Genomic DNA, 25646 nt, shown 5'->3' on the forward strand with positions numbered 1-25646 from the left:
CAGTTCTTGACTCAATCTCCTATTGCTACAGTGCAACCCAAAGACTTACACTTGAATATCCTTAAGCTACTGAGTATAATGCAAATTACACTGCATCCACAACTTAAATGATCAGTTGCAAACAAAAATTCATTCTCAGACACCAGCAGAGTATCAATGCAGCTTTTTAACTGCATCCAGTCAAAGCTGCCCTTCTCCTAACTGATCAATCCCAGATACTTGACTTTTCAGGCTGAGACCCCTCGTTGACTGTTTACTCTTTTCCGTGTTGCAGTCTGGCCTGCTGAGTTCCTCCAGCAATTTGTGTGTGTTGCTTTGGATTTCCAGAGTCTCGTTTTTTTTTTGTTTTTGGGAATCCCAAATACAGTTAAACAGCAACTTTTAAGTATTGAAAAGCCGATTTCTCCACAACATCATTTTCCTGCTTGGCATGAATTAAATGCTGAATTTGTTCTCTCTTTTGATTTGTCAACAGTTGTTAATCAGTGAAGGCCTAAAAGCCAGGTTCTATGAATTTCATCTTTAGCTATCATGAGGGTTTTAGCAAATGCTCTGTTGAAGTCGATATAACTAACACCTGTGTTTTATCCTACTGTGCTTCAAAACTTTTGCAGACCAATGAGAAGAAACAGGATCGTGGAAAATTTGTCGAACTGCCTGGTGCTGAAATTGGGAAAGTAGTAGTAAGGTTTCCTCCTGAAGCCAGTGGGTGAGTTCTGAATCACCAATCCTTGCTTTAAGTTATTGGTACATTAATAGCTTTATATCAGTTCGTATTGATGGATTGGACTCTAGTTATTGGAGTTGATGCTGAAAATATTAGTAGTTGTCATTTTTTATTTTAATAGTGATAGGAGAGTGAAAGAAATGCAAGTAATTGCTATCTTCTAATTCTGCAAAAAGTTTTTGAATTTGAATTTGTAAAAAAAAAATACAGGATGTTTGAAGTAAGCATTACTTTTACTGATATGTACTTTTTCATTGTTTCACTTTCATTTCCTTTGCCAAATGCAGTTATTTACATATTGGTCACGCGAAAGCTGCACTCCTGAATCAGCATTATCAAGTCAGCTTTAAAGGGAAGCTTATCATGAGATTTGATGACACCAATCCTGAAAAAGAGAAGGAAGACTTCGAGAAGGTTGTTAAAGTGCATTTATTAAATAAATATTGGCAATGTGAGAGCCAGTGACCATTCACCTGACTTCAAATAGTCATTTGATTATGGAAGTAAATATTTTTAATCAGTGCATTGTTTTATCTAAAGCAAAAAAATTCAGTACTTAAGGGCTGTACTGTTGCCAAATTTTAGATTTTTAACCAACACAACAGTTGTCATTATTTGAGCTACATTTATTCCCACACCAAATTAAAATCTGAGTAAACTGGATAACAGCAAAAAAAAACTGTGAAAATCAGTCATTTTTCATATTGAAATTATAAATTCTTTCACTACAGTAGCTTCATTTTCTTGATTTCACAAGAGTAAGAACCCACAGGTATGTGTGTTCCATTGAACACAGTAGTATTGAATACAAAACAGATTTTGAGTTCCAAAAGTACTTCAATTTATCAGTTTTATTGCAGAAGCCTTCAATGTTGCTTTGTTCCATCGTGAGTTTGCATCATGTAAATCTGAAACTAGGAGCAAGTTACTTCAACGAATGTTTTTGGACATTGTAATTTATGAGTTTTTATTAGCAACCTGTAATGTGGATTAAATGAGGATTGTTACCTTGCATTTTGACTAGTTAATTTGATGGTATATTAATTTGTTCATTAGGTTATCTTGGAAGATGTTTCAATGCTACAGGTAAAACCTGACCGATTTACCTACACCTCAGACCATTTTGACATTATAATGCAGTATGCAGAGAAGATGCTTAGAGATGGAAAAGCTTATGCAGATGACACTCCTGGAGAACAAATGAAACAAGAGCGTGAGCAAAGAATTGAGTCTAAAAACAGAGCTAATTGTAAGTATTATATTTTGCATGCTATCAAACCAGGGGTCATCAAATCTTTATTGGTTGTTTGTTCTTTGCTTCAAAAATAATGATTCTTGCTGAAATATATTCTCCCTCCTTGACAAAGGGACCTACTAGTTTATTTGACTGCAGTGAAAAATGTGTAGTGTTGATCCGCTCGACTTCCTCATGACTTATAAAGATGATAACCATGAATGGCTATTGCCCTTATAAGTCATACCATAAAGTGAATGGAGACAAAAAAAAGTGGCATGAAGAAAAATGTCATAACAGTGCATAGTTAGAATTTGTAGCAAACTATCTAATGAAATAGTGGGTGCTGAATCATGTGTGTAATAGGCAATTAGATAAGAACTAGGGAAGCAGATATTGCAGGGATCTGACTATCTGTATGAGTCTTTTGAAAAAGATCCTGTGGGCTAAGCTATGGTGTATGCCCTAATTATAACTTCAGAAGCACAAGATCTTGGAGAGTAAAATGCATTTGCTGAGTAGAAGTGCTTGCTAAGTGATGCTTGGTGATGTAACTTCAGAACAGAATACCAGTCCTCTGCAGATGTGGTATTCTAAATGTGCTATTGTGCTTTGTATTGCACTATCTTGCATTAATGTGACATAAACAAAATAAAAAACTCTGGATCTTTAGGCAATGGTGATAATTGGGGGAAAAATCACTATTATTTGTTTGGTGAGGGGTTCATTAAAATTAAACTTGAATAGATCTATATTCTTGCATTGCCTCCCACTTAATTTGTGCAGCTGTGGAACAGAATATTCAAACATGGGAAGAGATGAAGAATGGAACAGAATATGGACAGACCTGCTGTTTACGAGCCAAGATTGACATGACCTCCAACAATGGTTGCCTCAGGGACCCCACAATCTACCGATGCAAAAATGCGCCACATCCTCGAACAGGACTCAAGTACAGGTGCAGTACATAAGCCACACTTAGGTTTTGCAAAGAAAACACCAGAATGTGGAAATTCATTTATTCATTTTACCTTAATTCTTGTATCTATATAAAAAAATCATATAGGAACTTTGGTCCCAGACTGTGAAAGAATTACTGTTGTGGTTGCAATAGGTCACTTTTTCACGGGCAATACTGTATAGTATATGCTAGTCTTGACTAGGGACACCACACATTCTGAAAAAAAAACTATATACTTAGTCATGTAAGTCATAGTATTCTCATTCTGGTATCCATCCCATCCACCACTGAGACATAAATTAATAAAATTCTGCTTCATACACTATCATTACTCTAGCTCATTACTTAGCAACCTTGCGCTTTTGGTGTTAAAGTTAGAAATTTACTGATGGTACAGAGACATTGGGAAGTAACATGTGAGGAGGATGCCAAGCCTCCAAAGGGATTATAGTTGTGTTAACTGAATGATCAATGCAAGGAATATATTTTTGTAGGAAGAAGTAAAACACAGAATATTATTTAAATACAGAATGACTGACGGCGGCTGCTGTTCTAAGGAATCTAACTTGTACATTAATTTAAAGTAACTTATTACCAAAATAATGTATATGTTACCATATACTTATTGCCTTGCAGGTGTTTATAGGAAAAAAGAAAGACAATAAAATTTATGGAAAACTACAAAGACTGTGGTTTGCCAATTGCCAATGTACGAAAGAAATTAAACTCGGCAAATAAAAAAAAATACTGAGAACCTGATTTGTAAAGAGTCCTTGAAAGTTAGCGTGTAGGTCGTACATGTAATGAAAAAGACAAATGGAGCACTGGCCTTACTTGCAGAGAGGGATGGAGTACAAATGGTGACCAGTCTTGTAGCTCTGTAGGATATTGGTGCTTCTGCTGTTTTGTGGGATTCAAGGGGATGAAGCTATGCTAAAATTATGCTTGATTAATTCAAGGAGGTTTCAGATGATGCAAGTTGTGAACAGTGGGCAGAAAACTGGAGTTGAAGCTGAGATTTGATGTGCCATTTTCTTGCTGAATGGGGCTGGATGGCTAATTCCTAGCCCTACTCTTGTGTTCTAAGAAAATGGTTGCTAGGGGACTTTTGCAGGAACTGATGGATTATTGTCAAGTAACTTGGCAAAGTGTAGGAGCATGGCTTTGCTCACTGTCATTTTGTCTTTCAGCCATTTTGTCTGGTTCCCCATAATGCTACACAATAAAATCTAATGGGCCCAGTCACTGTGTAGAACCCCTTGATTTTGGACTGGGATAGCAGTTGCTAGCAAGTGGGCATCTGATCTATATTAAAAAAAAACAAGTCCATTTGTGTGCCCAGCAGCAATTTCTGGCCCACTCATTAACTTTTCTGCTGTCCTGTCACTTAATCTATGTTTTCATTCCCTTCTCTATTTTCTTAAAATATTCTGACTGATTCAATATTGAATTTGCTATTCAAGCTTTCAACTTCGATTCAAATTCTGCACTGGCATTGAATAATAATTTAATCTAAGCAATAAAGCAACAGACTAATGCTTGATATTTTTTGTTCCCAGATGCTCTATTATGCAGCTTACTATAACTTGCCATGCGCAGTGAATATGGCTGTTAACCATTTTGTTTCTCTGTAATAAATTCTGGCCCTGCATTATGGGGTTGTTATTTACCAGGATGACATTCTGATGAAGGAATGCATCTGCATTTTGGCGGCATGGTTCCTTAATGTTGTTATAGCCAGGGGTGGAAGTGGGGAAAGGCTCCCACTACCTATTAAATGCTCTCAATTGCGTGCATCTCAAATACCCTCTTATAACCCGGTCCAGCTCCTGGCCTTCACATGTGGCTGAGCTATCAAGCCCAGTAAAACTGTTTCTGCTGTCAGGAGTGCAAACACGAATTACTGGCGCCTTAAAATCAGTCGCTTCGGTAAGATAGGGCTCATCATCCATAAATGACAGGGCTCACCTAGGAGCAAGAAAACTGATGTTAAACTGCTGCTGCCTTGCAGCTACACCCTACTTATGGAGAAGACTTTGGGAGTAAACCCTGAGTAAAAATCTGAACCTGGAGTCCCTGAGGCAGCCCTATGTCGAGCTTAAACTCCTGTGACACTGCTGGTGCCAAACTGTATTGGGCTCTATCATTTCTTTGGATTCATGTACTGCATGGAGAGAGGGAGCCTGCTACATGGGCAGTAGCTTTCTCTCCAGATCAGCTTGTGTATTGTGTTGACACTAGGATGCAACATCCATGGTCGACGCTGACCAGCAGAGGGCCTCATGGTGGTAACATCGCAGTTAGCGTAATGCTACTACTGATGCAGTTCTACTGCTGTTTGTAAAGAGTTTGTGTATTCTCCCCATGACCATGTGGGTTTCCTGTAGGTGCTCAGGTTTTCTTCCATATTCTAAAGATCTATGGGTTAGTAGGTTACATGGCCACATGGTGTAATTGGGTGGCACAGTCTGGTTGGGCTAGAAATGCCTGTTGCTGTGTGGTATCTAAATAAAATTATTTTAAAAATCACCCTTTATTCTGTCAAGCAGTTGTAACTGAAGTCATGAATCTAACTACTGCTTTGCATGATACTACTTTAGCAGGGCATTCTTTATGTGAAAGAATCCTGGAGGTGCTTTAATAATGTAATTTTTCAAAACAGTTATTTGTATTTGCTTTCCTTTTCCATTCTCATCATTATCATTTCTTTTTTTCTTATGTAATATTTCACCCAAGACTTTTTTTCCCCCGTGGAAATGGAACCTTTTTGTATTACACTCTCACAGGCCTCATCTTCCTGTGCCAGTTCCAATAGCTCTCAATTCCCTGTTGATCTAGCCTCCACAGCCCTCTGGAGTAGAGATTTCAGAGAATTACCATTCATCTGTGAGAAGTAATTCCTCTGCACCTTAGTTTTAAATGGCCAGCTCATGTAACTATGTCACATTGTTCAAAATTCTCTCACTAGAAATATCTCAATACATTCTCCCCGTGACCACTTGGGTTTCCTGTAGGTGCTCTGGTTTCCTCCCACATTCCAAAGACTTACCGGTTGTCCTGTGATTAGGCTAGGGTTAAATTGGGGGATTGCTGGATGGTGTGGCTTGAGGGGCTGGAAGGCCAATCCATTCTGTCTGTCAATAAATAAAAATAAAATAAACTACACTGTGATGGTCCCTCGATGTTGTATTTTTCAATAAGATTGCCTCATACTCTTTTGCATCTCCTCAGGAAGTGGAGTAGTCTATGCTTGTATGTAACAAATCCTATATAGCATTCAGCCTTGGCTTGATAGCTGGCAAGTAACATTCACGCTTTGTGTCAGTCAGTGATCTTGGCCAACAAGAGGGAGTCTGACCATTTACTATTTATATTCAGTGGCATTAGTATCACTGAATCACCCACTGTCAATATCATGAACATAGAACAGATCTGCACAGGCCATATTGCCAATCTAACTAATCCTATCTGCCTGGACAAGGTCTATATCCCTCTATGCCCAGCCTATGCATGTGTTGTCTAAATGCCACTTAAACGTTGCTGTCATATCTGCTTCTACTATCTCCCCTGGAACACATCACTCTGCTTAATCAAAAACATTGCCTTGTGCATCTTTTTTAACCTCTTCCCCTCTCACCTCTAAACCTATGTAATGCAGTATTTGACATTTCCACCCTGGGAATAAGAATGTAAATGTCTAGCCATTCTGTGCCCCTCATTATTTTCTATACTTCTATCAAGTCACCCCTCAACTCCAAGACTCCAGAGAAAACCAAGTTAGCCCAACCTGACCTTACAACTAATACATTCCAATCTTGGTGAACCTCTTTTTTACCCTCCTCGGAGCCTCTGTGCTCTCCTATATTGTTCGGTTATTATGAGTAATCGGAAATTTAGCTGAATTAGCAATACTATGGTAGGAAGATTAATTCAGTAAGTAGAAATGGAAATGAAATAGAGCACACCGTCCACATGAAGATTAATGATGTTAGTTGACTTGTAATTTCAAAAACAACAGGGTAATATTTAGAAACTAGATTGTCGATGGGCTTTTACGGTGGCTTGATTGAATGGCATCTATTCTTTTCTATGCTGGAAGGCATAAAACGGGATGTGGAGGGCTGTAAAGGAATGGCTAATTTTGTTGAAGGTAAGGTAAAAGACAAGCAATGTAATATACCTCATTGTTCTGAAATTATGCTGTAGAAATAAATATTTGACAACCTTGAAATCACTTGTAGATATATGAGTGTAGTGGGTAGTGTGACATTATTACAGCTCAGTATCAGAATCTGGAGTTCAATTCTGGCGCTATTTGTAAGGAGTTTGTACGTTCTCCCTGTGACGATGTGAGTTTCCTCCGGGTGCTCCAGCTTCCACAGTCTAAGGAAGTACTGGTTTGTAAGATAATTGGTCATTGTAAATTTACCTGTGAGTAGGCTAGTGTTAAATAGCTGGGTTGCTGGGCATCGTGACTTGTTGGACCACAAGGGCCTGTTTCATGTTGTATCTCTAAATAAATAAACTTTGAACTGTAAGACAAATAACCAGTAAGTGTTTCTTAAGGAACATTTGGTGAACAGTTTGGAATTATTGTCTCAGAGAAGCTTTTGGATTGGTAGACGTGATATTATGAATGATCAAAAGGTCATTGTTAGAATTGTATACTTGAAAAATGTTGCATTTTAACAGTGATGTAACTAATTGAGACGTGTAGTGAAATATTGCTACAGGTCAATCATCATGTATGAATTTCTATTATTCCCCTCTTGCAGAGTCTACCCAACATATGACTTTGCGTGCCCAATAGTAGACAGCATTGAAGGTGTCACACATGCATTAAGGACAACTGAGTATCATGACCGGGATGAGCAATATTACTGGATAATAGATGCTTTGGAAATTCGAAAGCCTTACGTATGGGAGTACAGCCGTCTTAACCTAAATAACACTGTTCTGTCCAAGAGGAAGCTTACGTGGTTTGTCAACGAGGGATTGGTAGATGGATGGTATGGTTATGTTATAATTATGCTTAACTTGTGCTTAAGCTTAATAATAATTTATAGATGTCTTTTTTGATGGAATCTTATTTTAAATTGTTTGAAATGTTCTCAGATTTTTTTATTATAATGGATTTTTGGAAATACCATTTCTCGTTCAAAATTTCTATATTTGCTTTTAGGGATGATCCTCGCTTCCCTACTGTGCGTGGAGTCCTGCGGAGAGGAATGACTGTTGAAGGATTGAAACAGTTTATTGCTGCTCAAGTGAGTTGAAATGAGTGTTTTCCTGCATAGATTCATGATATCTTACTATTTGCATTGTTTCCAGTGATTTAGAGTAAAAATTTGTGCTAATGTTTCCCTATACAAAGGTTAAATGTTAAATTTTCTGATGCAGGGTGGCTCCAGGTCTGTTGTAAATATGGAGTGGGACAAAATCTGGTCCTTCAACAAAAAGGTAAATGTATGACTTGATGAAAGCTTCTTTTACACCTTGCTGAGTATCATTTGCTTTTGAGTATACTTTTTGTTAGAAGTTCTGTATGCTTTTTTTGTGTGAGTCGAGTATATCAAAAATTACAGCTTTTGTGAGGAAAATGGAATGTTCTTTTGAATGGTTACACGATGACAACTGTTTTCTCTATTGCCTGAAAAAGTAATAAAAAATCTTAATTTTGGTGCAATTGTTTACTTATGTGCTGGAATAAGATTATAAAAAGAGAAAAACTCTCTATTCTGTAACCCAAAATGTGCAAATTTACTGTGAATTAAACACAATCTGTGCATTGCATTTTCTGTTTTCAAGCTGCAAACTAACTGTAACAAGGTATTACTTATTTTCTGCTCTAATTAGTGTTAGGTTTACTACACAGCTTGAAAAGCATGGCAAGAGTGCTTTAAAGTTCAAAGTGTGTGCAAGCTTGATCATTTTTTTTCTTCTGATATGGTTTTCTGCACGTTTTGGTAGCAAAATAGTTATTTAAAAATGGGATTGTTTATAATAAAAATGGAAGTAAGTTTTTGCTATATCTTATGTAAATAAATATTGCATTTACAAGAATTCAAGTGTTATTTCATGACTGCAGTCTGATTTTAAAATATATTTCACCATCACAAATCTGGTAACTAATTCAGGCATATTTATTTTGTTTAGCTAACCATTGCAGGTTCTTGTAATTTTAAAGTAAAAAATCAAATGTACAGTAGTTGTAGCTTTAAAACAAAAAATTGCTGTTGCACATACACAGTAAAAACACTGTACCATGTACAATATGGTTTATTAAATATCTCAAATTTGGCACAGATAATGTCTAATGTACAGCCCTTGTATGACTGAGTGCAGAAACACCATTCTGTGACTTTGGTTACTTGACCAAAGTCTTGATCTAAACCATTTGAATTTCATTTGTTGAACTGATGTCTTGCTAATATACCCATTTGCTTGTACTTCAGTATCATTCTTCCTCCCTTTTTAATATTCATTTTCTCCTGCCTTCATACCTAAAGGGATGGCTTTTTATTTTATTTTAGCTTACATTGAGGATTGTTTATGTTGTTGCACTTAACTGAAAATCAAAATAATATTAAGGCCAATTTTTATTTAAAAATGATTTGGGCAGTTAAAATTCACGTATGCACTGTAACTAGCTGCCTGGAAATACCATTTTAAATGTATAAGCAACAAGAAACTCTTAAAAACTCTCTTTATGCATCAAGGTAAACAATTCCATGTATTCTTATTTTGCAACTTGCATGCAATTGAAGATCAAATATCATTTTGGGCTGTGCAGATATAATGAGTACGTCTGTTTTTCAGGTTATCGATCCAGTAGCACCTCGTTACACAGCATTATTGCAGGCTGAGGTGGTGCCTGTGAGTGTGCCAGGGGCCAAGGAAGAAATGAAGGATGTGGCCAAGCACCCCAAGGTAATAGACCTTAAAAATAAATAGATTGAGATAATGTCAGAAAAATCCTCTTGACAGAGATTTCCCACACCTTACTTAACCTGATGTGGATAGCCTACCTTGCTAGCGCATCAGGTGTGTATTCCAGTGCTTTGGCCTGGGTGATAGTAAGGGCTTCAAATATATTTTTGAGGAAGCTTCTCCCCTCAGATGTCCCATTCCCAGTTGAATATATTTTTAAAAAGATTTAAAATGGCTCTTCCATTTGGAGATTTTTAAGAGCTATTAAATAAGGTAAGTTAAATTCTGAAAATGCTTTCAAGCCTCATTACAATGGCTGTGAAATTCATTAATGAGATAAATCTGGATTAAATAGCTTACACCAGTAATGGTATCACAAATTTACTGGATTGTTTTTTATTTTAAAAATCCCTTTACTGAATTGTACTTTTTTTTTTCTTTGATTCTTGCTCTTTCTGTCAGAACCCAGATATCGGACTGAAACCTATATGGTATGGATCCAAGGTACTAATTGAGGGAGCAGATGCAGAAACGTTCACAGAGGGAGAAATGGTTACTTTTATCAATTGGGGTAACATTAACATCACTAAAATTAACAGGTAAGGGACACAAGTATGAAGTTTGCTGCTTTATTCATAAGAACATGACATTTGGTTCTTTATAAGACTACAGATTTGTATAGCAGTTTTAATAAAATGTTTTATTTTAGAGATTCCAGGGGAAAAGTTGAATCACTTGAAGCAAAGTTAAATCTAGACAACAAAGATTATAAAAAAACAACAAAGATTACATGGTTAGCTGAGACTCCACAAGCTCCATTGATTCCCACAGTATGTATCTACTATGAGCATCTAATAACTAAACCCGTCATCGGCAAGGATGAAGATTTCAAGGAATATGTTAACCGAAACAGCAAGGTAATGATTTGTGGTGCATGTTAATTGCTAGATAGAATTTTAGTCAAATTAGTTGCTTACAAAATGTTTGGGTGCACTTGGAGTATTGTGTCCTGTTTTCTGTTGCCAGGAAAGATATGATGAAGCAAGAAAGGGCTGAGGAAAGATTCACAAGAATGTTTCCAGAATGGAAGGGCTTGAGTTATAAGGAGAGCTTGAATAGGCTAGGAGCATAGGAGGTTCACATGATAGATGTAAGTATAATTATGCGAGGCATGAATAGAGTACAGGCTCTAAAGGACAGGGCAAAAGTTCAAGGTGAGAGGGAGGGGGTTCAAAGGAGATCTGGAGTGAGCTACCAGAGGAGGTGGTGGAGTCAGGAATATTTTCAACCTTTAAGGAGCATTTGGAAAGGTACTTGAATGAACAAGGCATAGAGAGGAATGGAATTAATGGGATCAGTATAAAAAGGCATGATGGTGTGCAGGAACATGGTGGGTCAACGTACAAATCTGATTCTGTAATTTAGATGATTTTATTTTTAATCCCTAATTGGAATTTATGCTCTTCTCACAATTAATACTATATAATCTCAAATACGATTTCCAACCAATAATTAACCTTGTTCATTGGTACCATAGAAGTAGGTATGAATCTTTAATTATTTTCTGCGCTTTCACATGTTTCAGTGTTGGCAAACAATCCTAGTGAAACTTTGCAGGAGATAAAACTTGAATAGTGATAGAATTGAAAGTGACAATTCCAATTTGTGTTCGTGTATTATTCAACTGTACATATAGAGGGCATTAATGTATGAAAATTAGCTTTTAGCAGCAACGGCACAGTAGCTTACACAGAATTTCCCTGAAATATGTTACTAATTTTCTTGTTTATTCAGATGCTTTACTTTTGATTTGTTCTACTTGTAATCAATACATTTTGAATGATATTCTGTCATTTTGGAAAATTGTTCCCAGTGTGCAAATTTCCTTTGTTAACTTTAGTTGTCAATGAGTTATTGCCTCATCATCCAGAAGCGATAGGCAGTTTATGTCTGATCTTGAGTAATGCATATGAATTTAGTGTACTCATGACTGCTCAGGTGAAAATTGTCCAAGCATAATTGATGAAGCATCTTTGTTTGAGTGAGCTTTTTTGGGCAGTTTCAGATTCTGGGGCTTTGTATTGTAGTTTAACATTAGACATTGTCTGAATGAAGGAATTGAAGAGATTTTTCTCCCTTAGAAAGAAGAACTAATGTTTGGTGACCCCTGTCTGAGAGATCTGAAGAAAGGAGATATCATTCAGCTACAAAGAAGAGGCTTTTTTATCTGTGATCTGCCGTATGAACCAGTTAGGTAAGTAGTTGTGATAATTTGACTTGTTTACAGGAAGAATATCTTAACTAAAGGAGAAGCATAATGGTTAGAGCAATGCAGTTACAGCTTGGGGTGTCGAAGTTCAGGGTTCAATTCCGATGTAATCTGTAAGGAGTTTGTATGCTCTCCTTGTGAATGCATGGATTACCTCTAAGTGTTCCAGTTTCCTCCCACATTAACCAATTAGTTAATAGGTTAATTGGTCATTGTAAGCTGTCCTGTGATTAGGCTGTTGGATTGCTGAGCTGGTAGGGCCTGTTCCATGTTGTATCTCTAAATAAATAAAAAAATGATTAATGTTTCTGGTTTAATGGTCATGTGGTAAGAGATGTGTTAAATTTTGCCTAACGGTGATTAGTGTATTGACCATTAGCTATGCTGTCTTTGTGCTGTTTGACCACCTTTTTTTTCATTTAAGGCATAAACATTTCTTAAATACGGCAAATCATTTATTGAAATTGACTATGATACTTAACAATATTTTTAGAGCTGTGTGTGGCATTAATTTGATTTCTACCCTCCAGAGCAGCACAGATATGAGTTGCATTGCATAATATAGATTCCATATTCAAAGAGCTGCATAACATTATAAAATAAATTAAAAAGCTGTTTGTAATTTTATTGATGTCAGTCATACGATTTCCTGTTTTTGATATAGCCCATACAGTTGCAAAGAATCTCCTTGTGTTCTGATTTACATCCCTGATGGTCATACCAAGGAAATGCCTACCTCTGGTTCCAAAGAGAAGAGCAAACTTGACGTGGCTAAAGTGGTAAGAAAAACTATTCAAAATGTAGACTCTTAACTTTATTTTTAATCGCAATCAATATTCTAACAGGGAAATTTATCAATCAATGGAAATCTTTTGATAGCTGTCAGTCTTTAGGCAATTTGATTTGTTCCATCTGAAATCAAGAAACACATTGGATTGCAGCAAAGGATATGGGCCCCAACAGCATTCTGGTAAGAGGACAGAATGTTTGTACTCCGGAACTTGCTACGCCCAGGCTGTTCTGATGCAGCTACAATACTTGCACTGAACATGGAAAATTGCTCAGTTATGTCCTGTGCATCAGCAGAACAAATCCAATGTGTCCAATTACCACCCCATTACTCTATTCTTGATTATCAGCAGGATGATAGAAGAGATGCTTATAATGTCTGACAATCTTGATGTGATTATGATTCACTTGCTCACAAAAATTCAAGTTTGGATTCTGCCAAAGTCATTCAGTTCCTGACCTCGTTACAGCTGTGGTCCAAACATGAGCAAAACAGCTGAACTCCAGAGGTGAAACGTGAGTAACTGCTGTTGATATGAAGGCAGCATTTGATCAAGAATGGCATCAAGGAGCCCTGTTTAAGCAGTTCACATTTAAATGCAACAAGACCCAGAACATGGCCGGGCACATGCTGATAGATAGCAAGTAATCTTAATGCCACACAAGTGCCGGACAGTGACTATCTCTAACAAGACAAAATCACCCATTGATATCAAACAGTGCTATTGTTGTGAATCTTTCACTAAAAATACCCCTGGGGGTTACCATTAACCAGAAACTGGAGTAGCCATATAGACAATGTGGCTACAAGATGAGACCAGATGCTTGGAATCCCAAGGTGAATAACTCACCTCCTAACTCCCCAAAACCTCTATAAGGCTTAAGTCAGCAGTGCAAAGGAATACTCTCTAATTGCCTAGATCAGTGAAGCTTCAGCGCTTAAGCTCAATACCATATAGGACATCACAACCAACTTCATAGGCACCCAAATACACAACCATTGATTCACACTACCACTGATGCATGGTAGCAGCAGTTTGTACCATCTGTAGGATGCACTGCAACTATTCACCAAGATCCTTCAGTACCTTCAACACCTATACTTCAAGGACTGCAGTTGTTCGAGAAGCAGCTCATTGCCATTTTCAAGGGTGTTTAGGGATGGGCAATTAAATAGTGTCTTTTGAAGTGCACATCCATTGACTGAAATTTTAAATTCGTTTTTGATTGGTGTGGTTTATTCATAGCTTGTTGTAAGATCCAGGTAATATAAAAACCTATGGGTTTTATTTCCTTCATGATCCGTGGAAGTAAGTTGGTGAAGCAATGGCATTTCAACAAAGGACTATTTTTGTACTTGCGTACATTTATTGTGTCTTACTTCTGAGATTTCTCAACAGAAGTGTTCTTAAACACTATTAACTCATCTGTCTTAAGCACTATTTAGGGTTAAATATCATTGTTCCCACTCCATCTGTGTGGGTTCTAAACTGTTTGAGGAAGCCCTGCACGTGTGGCAGGAAGTGCATAATGGGCAGGTGGGTAGATTGGGGAATGTGCACCTTTTACCGTTTATGCTAGGCTTTTGTGAGCTTCCTGCTACTGGTTTGAGGTTCTTAATGCTATTCACCACTTCGTGTCATGCATCGAGCATTCTCAGACTCCATTTTCGATGCTACCTATCTTTTGCTGTGACAAAGGTGGTTAAAGAAGATCTGTTTTGGGAGACTATGCACTGTCTGTCCATTAGAGCTGACTAATGCTCACGATGTTGGCCTAGAGGGAAATACTCACATCATCCTGGTAATTAATTTGGAGGAATTGGTGGGTTGCAATTGGTGCTTTCCACTGTCTGTTACAAATGATCAGAGGTATGGAATTCAGGGCATGAAAACCACTTTGTGTATCTTAGTTACCGTTCTGTAATCCATTTTCTTTTGGTTTACTTGCCTTCCAAGTTGGTAGTCCATCTTCAAGATACCATTCTACATTCTGTAGGAAATTGTTGGAAATATTGGTATTTTTCCACTTGGTCCTATCAAATTTAGAATTTCTATGCAAGTGTATATGAATGTAGAGATGTTGGCCAGCATTTATTTTTGCTATGCTCAGTTACAGAGTTTGGTGAAGGTTAGAAAATTAAAAAGCGTAATCACCAAAATATAATGGATTATTTGTTCAACAGCTTGTGTCTCAGTTTATTTAATTTCTGGTTTTTATCTTTAAATGTACTTTTTTCGTAATATCGGATTTTTTAAAAAATCCATAAATGTGTTTTGACTGTTTCAGAATGTCAGAAGTGTGAACTGTCAAGTGTTGACAGTTGTCCAACTCAGATGGTGTGGCCGAGCCCACTGAGAATATTTGCATTTGTTTTTTGTGTGCTTCTCCCCACCTCATCATCGTTCCCTGCGATGCTCTTTTCCTCAGACCAGTTTGTGCCTATTCTCTTTGGGAGAATTGTGAGAGAGAGAAGTGGGAATAGTTTTCAAGGCAGGCATTAATTGCTCAAAATTGACTGGGCCATTATGTTTACTGATATACATATGTGCTGCAATTGCAGACTATATGTACGGTTTATTTTTCCAGTAAATTATGGGAAGAAAAAATCAAAATCATTGCATGTGAGCTCTTTGAGTTTGTTGTTTCTTTTTAACAGGTAATATATGTAGTAAAGTAGTAAAGTAATTAAATCAAAGGATATGTAAATATATGTGGTAAAGTAGTAAAGTAATTAAATCAAAGTTTAACTGATTTTTAAACATTTTAAATATTTTAGGTTAAAACTGAGTCTGTAGCTACAAATGTGTCATCTCATGATGTTTCATCTGCTTCAACAAATGATTCTGTGGACCTTATTGCACTTTACAACAAAGTAGCTCAACAAGGTGAGGTGGTTCGTGAACTGAAGGCAAAGAAAGCATCCAAAGAAGAGGTGGATGTAGCAGTTAAAGGACTATTAACTTTGAAAGCTGAATATAAGAAAAAGAGTGGTACTGAATACAAGCCTGGAAAGCCACCGGCATCAATTGATAGCTCTCTCTCTGAACCTAAGACTGTGGACACAAATAATAGCAGCGTTCTTTATGACAAGGTGTTTCAACAAGGCGAGATTGTTCGAAAACTCAAAGCAGAGAAAGCACCCAAGGTATTTTTCCCTCTTAAAATCTTTCAAGATGTGCCTTTTCCTCCACGTTAGAATATGGAAACATAATTAACTTTTCAATAACAAAAGAATGCAGATTTTTAATTAGTTTTGAATGAACTTTTGTTATTTAACTGGTTTCTAAGCATGCCAAAATACAGATAAATGTAAATTCAGATGAAAAAAATCAAATGCACTGTAGATGCTGGAAATCTGGAATAACAGAAAATAACAGTTCTGGTTATGCGTCTTTGAGTGGAAATCTTGCCCATTTCTCTTTCCACAGATGATACTTCCTGAGTTTTCCAGCATTTTCTGTTGTTATTTCGGATGAAACCAACTTTCTACTTAACTCATTTGAGAAAATTTGCTGATGTTGGAAATCTGAGCGACTCACATGACAATGCTGGAGGAGCTCAGCAGGCCAGGCAGCATCTATGGAAAAGAGTATAGTCACCGTTTCGGGCTGAAACCCTTCAACAGGACTCTTTTTCCATAGATGCTGCTTGAGTTCCTCCAACGTTTTGTGTGTTTCTACTTAACTCTTATGTTGATATCTCAAATGAAACTTATCACTGAATTTGCTATTTGTATCCAATTGCTAAATTTTGAGCTAATAAAGTTCCATAATGTTAATAACTTAATTGATGTAAGCATAGGGTGATTTTTAATATGTGATGATGTGGGTATTTTCTAGCATGATCAAACTACATTTCTGCTTATTTCATTCAGCATGCTATTCTCATAATCGAGAAGTCTGAAATGCATGTTGAAATACGTGAATAATTAAATGTTTTGCCTGGTGGCTCAGGCTTGGCATATTTTTGTTTAATTGTTACTTCTTGATTCAGAGTCATGTGGATGAAGCAGTGAAAACACTTCTAGCTTTGAAAGCAGAGTTTAAAGAGAAGACTGGTGAGGAATACAAACCAGGGAAGCCAACTGCTCCGAAGGTAGAAGCAGTTGTGAACTGCTCTACAGAAGCATCTGGACTTGATGAGAAAGCACCTGCACTTGATGAAAAAGCACTGTACAGCAAGGTGACAGAACAAGGAGAAGTTGTACGCAAACTTAAAGCAGAGAAGGCTTCTAAGGTAATGTCATGAAATTCTTCAGTGATTGAATCCATATGGTGTCCTTGCTATGTTTATACAAAGGAGTAAAAGGTAGCTATTTTTTTCAAGATTACATATTGGTATATAGCAATATACCTCTCTGCTCAAACAGATTTGGAATAAGTTAGGCCGAAAGAATTTATGGAAGTTATATGAATTATGTTATTTCAAAGTAACTTTATTGTCGACGTGTATATATGTTGCCATATACTACCCTAAGATTCACCTTCTTGAGAGCAAACTCAATAAATCCATAAGTGAATAATAACCATAATAGAATCAATGATAGAGCACACTAACTTGGGCATTCAATCACTGTGCAAAAGACAACAAACTGTGCAAATATGAAAAGACAAGAATAATAATAAATAAGCAATAAATATTGAGAACAGGAGACGAAGAGTCTTTGAAAATGTCCATAATTTGTGGGAACATTTCAATGATGGGGCAAGTGAAGTTGAGTGAAGTTATCCCCTTTGGTTCAAGAGCCTGTTGGCTGAGGAGTAATGACTGTTCTTGAAGCAGGTGGTGAGGGTGCTGAGGCTCCTGTGCCTTTTTTCTGATGGCAGCAATGAGAAAATGGGTCGAAGGGCCTATTTCTGTGCTGCAGTGTTCTATGACTCTCTACTTCACCAGCCAGTTTCCTAGTGAATTGGAGCAAAGCACTGATAAATTGGTAACCATCTCAGTCAAAGCGACTGAACTAGTAACTTGCATAGAATTTTACCTTGTATTTAACATTGATTACCCAATATTGGGCCCAAACTCCCAGTTTTCCTAGGCAGGCTAAATCATTCCCTGAATGATTTTCCCCTTTTGGTTGCCATAACTTTAGTGTACATTGTAGTTACTGTAATGGAAAATTTGTTATTTGTTTTGCTATTTGGTAATTTTTTTTTGTTCTACATACAAGTTTGTAATTTTACTTTCCAGGAGATGATAGGTGCTGCTGTCACCTTGCTCCTTGATTTGAAGAGCCAGTATAAAGCCTTAACTGGAGTGGAGTATAACCCAGCTGCTGGAGGTGATGGCAGGAACAAAAATAAAAAAGAAAAACAAAACAAATCTGAGAAACAGAATAAATCTGAAAAATCAGAGGAACACAAGAAAAACATAAAAGAGCAAGAGCGAGGATCAAACAGTGGAAGTGCAGGTGAAGGTCAAGGGCCAAAGAAGCAGACTCGGTAAGTTAAGTATCAAGACAAATTCACTAAATTCTGCTCCAAGTAGTAGAAACTTGCTTGACAAATCTTTAGTTGGAAGCAGGGTTGAAATTGTTATCAAAATTAGATAATTCATGCTCCCATTTGGCTCCAGTCTGAAAATACCCCAAACTCGTAGAGTACAACCCTGGAATCAGTTTATATTTGAGTGGGGTTTAAAATATTTTTCCTTTTATAGATGTCAGTCTTGTTAAATGCCCAAATAGTGTCAAAAGTATTATATTTGCATGGCTACACCTATGTGTATCTTTAAACTACATTGTATTGCTTGGACAAAAGCAGGAACTGGGAACTTAAGGTATTGTGATAGATTTGAGATAATTTACAATAGGTATAACCTTTCATAGATATTGTACTTGACATTCTTTTGGTCTTCATGAAAGTGAGGGATATCTGTGCTAAGAATGTTGCTACCAGATGTCAGTGGAAGTTGGGAGTAGAATGGGCCATGTGCTAAATTAATTAATTCATGCAACCATACTCCCATCTGAGAACGCCGCCTTTTTATTTCACATGTCCTGTGCTAAGCTCTCTGTAGACTTTGTAACATTGAGATGGTATACTTATTGCTGCCAGGAATTTGTACAGCTCTAGGAAATCTCCAAATGGAGTACGACTGTCTAAGTAGTTAAAGGAGTAGACACGGGTAGAGTGGGTTCAACACCATCCTTCTATGTTGCATTATTCCTCAAACTAAAATTGAGTGCCTCCCAATGATGCTATGTAGAATTTCTAAAAATAGAAGAAATGGCACTTTGTGATTATGACTAGGTTTTAAAACTAAAAAAGGACATTATTACACACAAACCTAGTGCATTCCTGAGATCCCTGTGATCTCAGAAAAAAAACTTGTAACTTAATTTGATCCATATTTTTATATAAAAACACTGTCATCTATATTAACAATATGGATGAGAGTGTCATGAGTGTGTTTAGTCATTTTGCAGATGGCACCAAAATTGGTGGTATAGTGGACTATCTTACAGGTAGAAAATTAAGCTTGCAGCAAGATCTAGATCAACTGGGAAAGTGGGCCACGGAATGGTAGATGGAATTTAACACAGACAAATGTGAACTTCTGCATTTTGGAAAGTTAAACCAATCTAGGACTTGCACAGTAAACGACAGGGTCTTGGAGAGTGTTGTAGTATGGAGACCTGTTGATATAAATACATGGCTCCCTGAAAGTGGCAATATACAGTAGTTAAATGGGATAGTGGAAAAGGTGTTGATGATGCTTGCCTTCCTCAGTCAGGATGCTGAGTACATGAGTTAGGATATCATGTTACACCTGTACTAGATGTTCATGAGGCCACACTTGGCTTATTGTATGCAGTTCTGGTCACTTAGCTATAGGAAAGAACTCATTAAACTGGGAAAGGTTCAGAAAAGATTCACAAGGATGTTACTGGGACTGTAAGGCTTGAGTATAAGGAGAAGCTGGATCAGCTAGAGCTATTTCTTCCCCCCTGCAGTGCAGGAGGTTGAGGAGTAACCTTACAGGTTAAAATTATGAGGGGCATGGGCATGGTTGCAGTGACTCTAAAACTAGAAAGTACAGACTTAAGATGAGAGGGAGAAAATGTAAAAGGGAACTTCATGTAGAAGGTGGTGTGAATGTGGAATGTGCTGTCAGAGGAAGTGGTAGAGGCAGGTACAATTATAACACTTTAAAGACGTTTACACAGGAACATTGGATGTTACAGGTATATGGGCCAAATACAGACAATGGGGGTCAGCTCATGTAGTCATCCTGTTTGGTGTAGGTGGGGTGGCTTGATGGACTTGTTTACGTGGCACGTAACTGACTTTGTAACTAGTGGCATTCAGCTCTGTATTGTAGCCTTGAAGTTTTGGCAACATTTTAAAAAATGCGCATGAGAACCTTTTTTTTTTAAAAAAAAGCCATTTTGGATCTGCAAGAGTTTAAAGCACGCAGGATGGAGTTAGTCAATTATTAATTATTTGTTACTTGGTTCTGAGTAATATGATCCTCTTTATAGATTGGGCCTAGAAGCGAAAAAGGAAGAGAATCTGCCAGAGTGGTATTCACAAGTAAGTCTATGTTAACTTTTCTTTTTGAACACAGTAATATGTTCTAAACTGAATCCAATGTATATTCCTGAATCTAGTTCTCAAAGAATTGGGAAATGTATATTTACATTTTTCAGTCACTTGCCATTTTTAGTGGCGTCATTGAGCAAGGAAAATTACTTGTATTTGGTATCATTCTTTTGAATGGTATTTCAACTTCAGACTTTGCTCTGACCTAGCATAACCAGACTCTTTTTAAAAACTCATTTTAAGTTGTGTGAACTGACATTTCAAGGCCTTTCAGTATAATTAGTAAAACTACTTTGAGATGTGCAGTAGTGAATTCCTCTGAGCAGTAATTTCATTTGGGTAAATTTGCTTATTCGTCTACCGGAATGACAGTCCTCACTGTTAGCATCTGCCATGATTTTTTTTAGTTTATTTTTGATTCTTTGAAATCACCTGTCACCAGTTCCTGTTGTGGAGTTACATTGTTAACAATATAACTCAACTATAGTAGTCAATGTCTTTTTACTGCACACAATGTTTAATCATTGCAGAGAGAAAAATGTTTTTACTATAGTTCCCTTATAGAAGATTTCAATTTGTTTTTTTAATAAAATGATGTTTCATTTTTTAATTAAGCTGTTACTTAAATCCAACTTTAAACTTCTAAATTCTAAGTTGTTTAAATAGCTAAAATCCTTGAAATTAGTTTTAACTTGTACAACATTAATTTCACACACACCACTTCTAACTATTTTGAGTTGGTGTTCACCAGTAAACCAGAAATAAATGGAGAAATCATGGGTGTAACGTTTATGTTGGTTATTGCCACAGAGTCCAACTCCGGCCTGCATACAAATGAAGAGTCAAAATACAGTAATAAAGCATGGGATATAAACTTCATTGAACTAGAAAACTGTAATAATACCACCTGTATTGCCAGATTACTGTTGCCTTTTGAGTGACGTTATGTGCAGCAATTCTTTGCCATGGGCAGCTTTGGAAGCAAAATTTTATATTTATGTATATTTAAGGCAGAGTTGATAGATTCTTGATTGGTTAGGATATGAAGGGATATGGGGAGAAGACAGGAGATTGGAGCTGAGAGGAAAATTGGATCAGCCGTGATTAAATGGTGGGACAGACTTGATGGGCCAAATGGCCTAATTCTGCTCCTATATCTTATGGTCTTATTTGTTACAAGGAAGTTTTTTTTGCCTTCTCAAAAGGTGCTTTTTCTTTCTATATTCAGGTCATTACAAAATCAGAATTGATCGAATATTATGATGTTAGTGGCTGTTATGTTCTCCGTCCATGGTCATATGCTGTCTGGGAAGCCATCAAAGATTTCTTTGACCGTGAGATTAAGAAACTGGGCGTGGAAAACTGCTACTTTCCCATGTTTGTATCTCAGGCAGCCCTTGAGAAGGAGAAATCTCACATCGCAGACTTTGCCCCCGAGGTAAGAACAAATGTACTTGAAAGTCCATCAGAAATCCAGTAGTGTTTAGAGATGTGTGATTCCATAATATGGTCAATGTAAATTCCATAATTTGGACATGGGCTAAAATTTGGAATCTGGATATACCTGCTTAAATACTGAATTTTCCACCAGAACTTCAAGTCAATAATTAATTTGAGGGTATAAAGACTTGCATATCAGCCTTGAATCTGTTGACAGTAATATCAATCTAGGTTTTGATTCACTTGACCTGTCACTGAAACGTTCATTTAAAACACTGTGTATTCTAATGATAAAGAACATTTTGCTTCTCGAAGTAATCGTTACTTTATTTCAAAATTAGGTAGCTTGGGTGACAAGATCAGGAAAAACAGAGCTGGCAGAGCCAATTGCTGTTCGTCCAACAAGTGAAACTGGTATGAAAAAACTTAATCAAGTCTTTCATAGCCTTTAGCTTAATATAGTTTGATAACAAGGAAGGTCATGAATATGAGTGTATATCTTAATGATTTCAGGGCATCTTGGTGATTAACAACTAATTGTGCAACTGTTGTTAAATATAGTAACCAGATTAAGTGCCAAAAAAAGATAAGTGACCTATTATTTCGACTTTGATCTTAACAGTTGACAATGAAGTGTTAAACTTCAGATTGCAGATGCAATTCAGTTTAACAGACCCACCTTCCAATTAAATTAAAATTCCTTTTTAAAATATCCTTTTTTCAGATGTGATTTTTTTTATATGCACTGTGTGTCCAATAGGACATTCCCTCACTCTGAAAGCTATTTACATTATTAAATAATATCTGCCAACTTCTTCCCTTTGCTTTTAATAAAGTTCTCTAACTTCTACTTCTAATTGCATTCTCCAAAATAGTGGAAACGATGTTTTTTTTTGAAATGCCTTTATGAAACCCACTCAGAATTCTGGTGCACCTGCAGTACGTTATAATTATTTTTCCTCTCATAAAGAGCTCTAATTCTTTGAACAGAACCTCTTATACTTGCCATCATCATAGTGAGATCAGTAATAAAAAAAAACAAATTCTAGGAAGGATTGCCTGGTCAGACAGGATATTTTGAAGATGGATGGATCTTGGCTGTTTGACATAAGCAAATATTTGAAAGTGATTATTCTCTGAAGAGAAGCTAATAATGTCAATGATGAAAGCTAAATTTTCTCTTGTGTTCACTTTGCTAGTCATGTACCCAGCCTATGCCAAATGGGTTCAATCACATCGTGATTTACCAATCAAGCTTAATCAATGGTGCAATGTAGTGGTAGGTATTGAAGGCAAAGTTTGTCTGCATTAATATATATTAATCTGTTTGTATTTCATGCCAAGTTTGATTGCACAAAGCTGTTATGGCCCTTCAAAATGCTTTTCTTGTTACCAATTTTTACTTTTAGGAACTTGGTTTAATCTTGCTTGACTAATATTAACCTATCCTTTTGATAAGTTTCCCTCCTCACTCCACACAATATATGGGCCTATGATGCTCCCAATCGTGCAGATCATTTGAGGGTTTCTTATTTTTACTCCTGATGTTTAGAAGCTATTCTGATTTTTTTTTTTAAAAAGCTTTAGCTATTTGTGTTTATCTTTGAGTTAGTACCTTGTGTTCAGTTTTAGCTGTAGTTGGCACAATAAGAGCACTTAACTGATTCCAGGAATTTGCTTACTTTGCATGGTCCTTCATCAGTATTAAATACATAAAATCATTCTGACTCATTGGGTAATCCAGTGGAGTTGTGCGTGGCACCATTGATATATTCAGAAAGTGGCTTCTTGCCTATAATAAGGAAGAAAAAACAAAGATAATCTACTTTCACCAAGGTTATTTAAGGAAAACTGTGGAGTAATTTATTTTGTTACCTCTCAAAAATAAACTAATAGCAGTGTCTCCCATTCCAGCCCCTGAATCAACTTGCCTACTGCTGAATCAACATTTCTTTGCTATCTCAAAATTTGGCTTTTCTAATGCATTCCTGTCACCATAAATGTGATTTCTGTTGTCTGACTGCATTGGTTCCTAGTTAATGTGATTTTGACATCTCTCCTAATAATTATCAGTATTGTCAATGAACTGGTTCCTTTACTCTGCCACATTTACAGATTTCTAAACTCAACTCCAGTTATTTTTGATCATCTATAAATTTAGTTATTCATAAATGGTAGACAATCCTTTTCTCTTGACCTAAGCTGTGGCTTATACGCCCTCTTTACCCATTCTCCTTTAAGGCAATTGTTGTCTCTTTGACTAAGATTTTGGTCACATGTTTATTTTTGAGATGATGGGGTTGATTATGGAGAAAGGTTGAACAGGTTGGTCTGTAATCATTGGACAAAGAGAACAATGTGACTTACTGAATTGTAAAATTACCCGAAAAGGATTGAAAAGGTGGATGCTGAAAGGATATTTCCTTTAGTAGAGGCATCTGGATGTAGGGGACACAATTTCAAAATAATGTACTCCCATTTTAGATGACAAGGAAGAGGATTAGAATACCTTGAAATTCATCATCCCTGAGAGCTGTAAGGCCAGAGTGACAATATATTCAAAGCAGATATTTATATTACAAGGGGAATGAGGGATTTTGAGAGAATGTAGAAAAGTTAGCATTAAGGCCAAGAATAACCATGATCTTATGGAATTGTGAAAGAGGCTTGATGGACTGACTAACCCTGTTATGTGTGTCAGATGTTGAAAGAAGAAGGTATAAATAAAGTATAATAATTCCTTAAACCTAGTCAAAATTGAATGATGGAATGAGGGTTTTCAAAACCTGGGCCCAGCAGCTGTAAATTTCTCTTGCCCTTTGTAAATACTTCTGAATATTAGGAAAACAAATTATTGATAACTAAATTCAGTCATTTGCATCATGACCTGCTATATGATGAATTTATATGTTGAATCCAAATTCTTGCAACCTTCTGGCAGTTTTGTTGTGTTATCTCCAGTTTTATGGCACCCATGTGTATTCATTTTTCTGATTTGTGACTTGGCTCTTTCATTTCCCACCTTTGATGGCAAAGCCTCCAGTGTCTTTGTCTCTACTCCTCCATTCCAATCTTAGACTCACCTACCGCGATACTTTATCACTTACGATAAAGATGCCTTCTGCGTCTTCTGCTTCTCTATTTTGTCAGTACATTTTGCTATATTCTGCAATAGCCGTTGATTTTTCTGAACTTGATTATTGATCAAAGCAGCTAATTGTGTGATTACACCTTCTCTACAGCGTTGGGAATTTAAACACCCACAGCCATTTCTTCGCACTCGTGAATTCTTATGGCAGGAAGGCCATACAGCTTTTGCTACTCGTGAGGAGGCTGCAGAAGAGGTAAAGCATTGAGAGGGTTGGGTTCATAATTCCCAAGCAACATTATTTTGAATAACTTTCACCCATGTTGAATATGAGAACATTTTTTTTAAAATGTTGTAACAGTTGAGCAATAATTGTTATTAAACTGTCCTACAGTTCGTTACCTGGACAGTGGCTTTATGGTAACACATTGGTATCTACTTTATTAAAGCTTTGGGATTTTATTTGGTCCATGATGTTTAAGAGAAAGCAAATTTAGTTACTACTGATGGCCACAGAGTGGCACCAAATTTCAGTTTCACTGTGCCAGTGGAGGGATCTGAATGTTGACTACTTGCCAATTGTCCATCACACTGGTAATTAGTAGTTATTTAAACTTGTTAATTTCCCTCCTCCAGATTTTTGTTTTTCTTTTAGCATTTC

The 25646-nt window shown here is 36.7% G+C and overlaps 1 protein-coding gene across 1 annotated transcript in view; it reads left to right on the plus strand.

The window, feature by feature from the left end:
• Window positions 1-25646, plus strand: part of eprs1 (glutamyl-prolyl-tRNA synthetase 1) — a 56578-nt gene that overhangs the window by 21136 nt on the left and 9796 nt on the right. Inside the window, exons 6-25 of the mRNA XM_072265080.1 lie at window positions 615-709; window positions 1015-1141; window positions 1784-1976; window positions 2748-2919; window positions 7698-7931; window positions 8105-8189; window positions 8323-8382; window positions 9742-9852; window positions 10315-10451; window positions 10562-10769; window positions 11994-12106; window positions 12786-12900; window positions 15690-16058; window positions 16907-17149; window positions 18104-18354; window positions 20397-20448; window positions 21686-21895; window positions 22239-22311; window positions 23097-23176; window positions 25140-25241. Of these exons, the coding sequence (XP_072121181.1) occupies window positions 615-709; window positions 1015-1141; window positions 1784-1976; window positions 2748-2919; window positions 7698-7931; window positions 8105-8189; window positions 8323-8382; window positions 9742-9852; window positions 10315-10451; window positions 10562-10769; window positions 11994-12106; window positions 12786-12900; window positions 15690-16058; window positions 16907-17149; window positions 18104-18354; window positions 20397-20448; window positions 21686-21895; window positions 22239-22311; window positions 23097-23176; window positions 25140-25241 (3030 nt within the window). The remainder of the gene's footprint in view (window positions 1-614; window positions 710-1014; window positions 1142-1783; window positions 1977-2747; window positions 2920-7697; window positions 7932-8104; window positions 8190-8322; window positions 8383-9741; window positions 9853-10314; window positions 10452-10561; window positions 10770-11993; window positions 12107-12785; window positions 12901-15689; window positions 16059-16906; window positions 17150-18103; window positions 18355-20396; window positions 20449-21685; window positions 21896-22238; window positions 22312-23096; window positions 23177-25139; window positions 25242-25646) is intronic.

Source organism: Mobula birostris, chromosome 8 (genome assembly GCF_030028105.1).
Source record: "Mobula birostris isolate sMobBir1 chromosome 8, sMobBir1.hap1, whole genome shotgun sequence".
Classification (NCBI taxonomy): Eukaryota; Metazoa; Chordata; class Chondrichthyes; order Myliobatiformes; family Myliobatidae; genus Mobula; species Mobula birostris.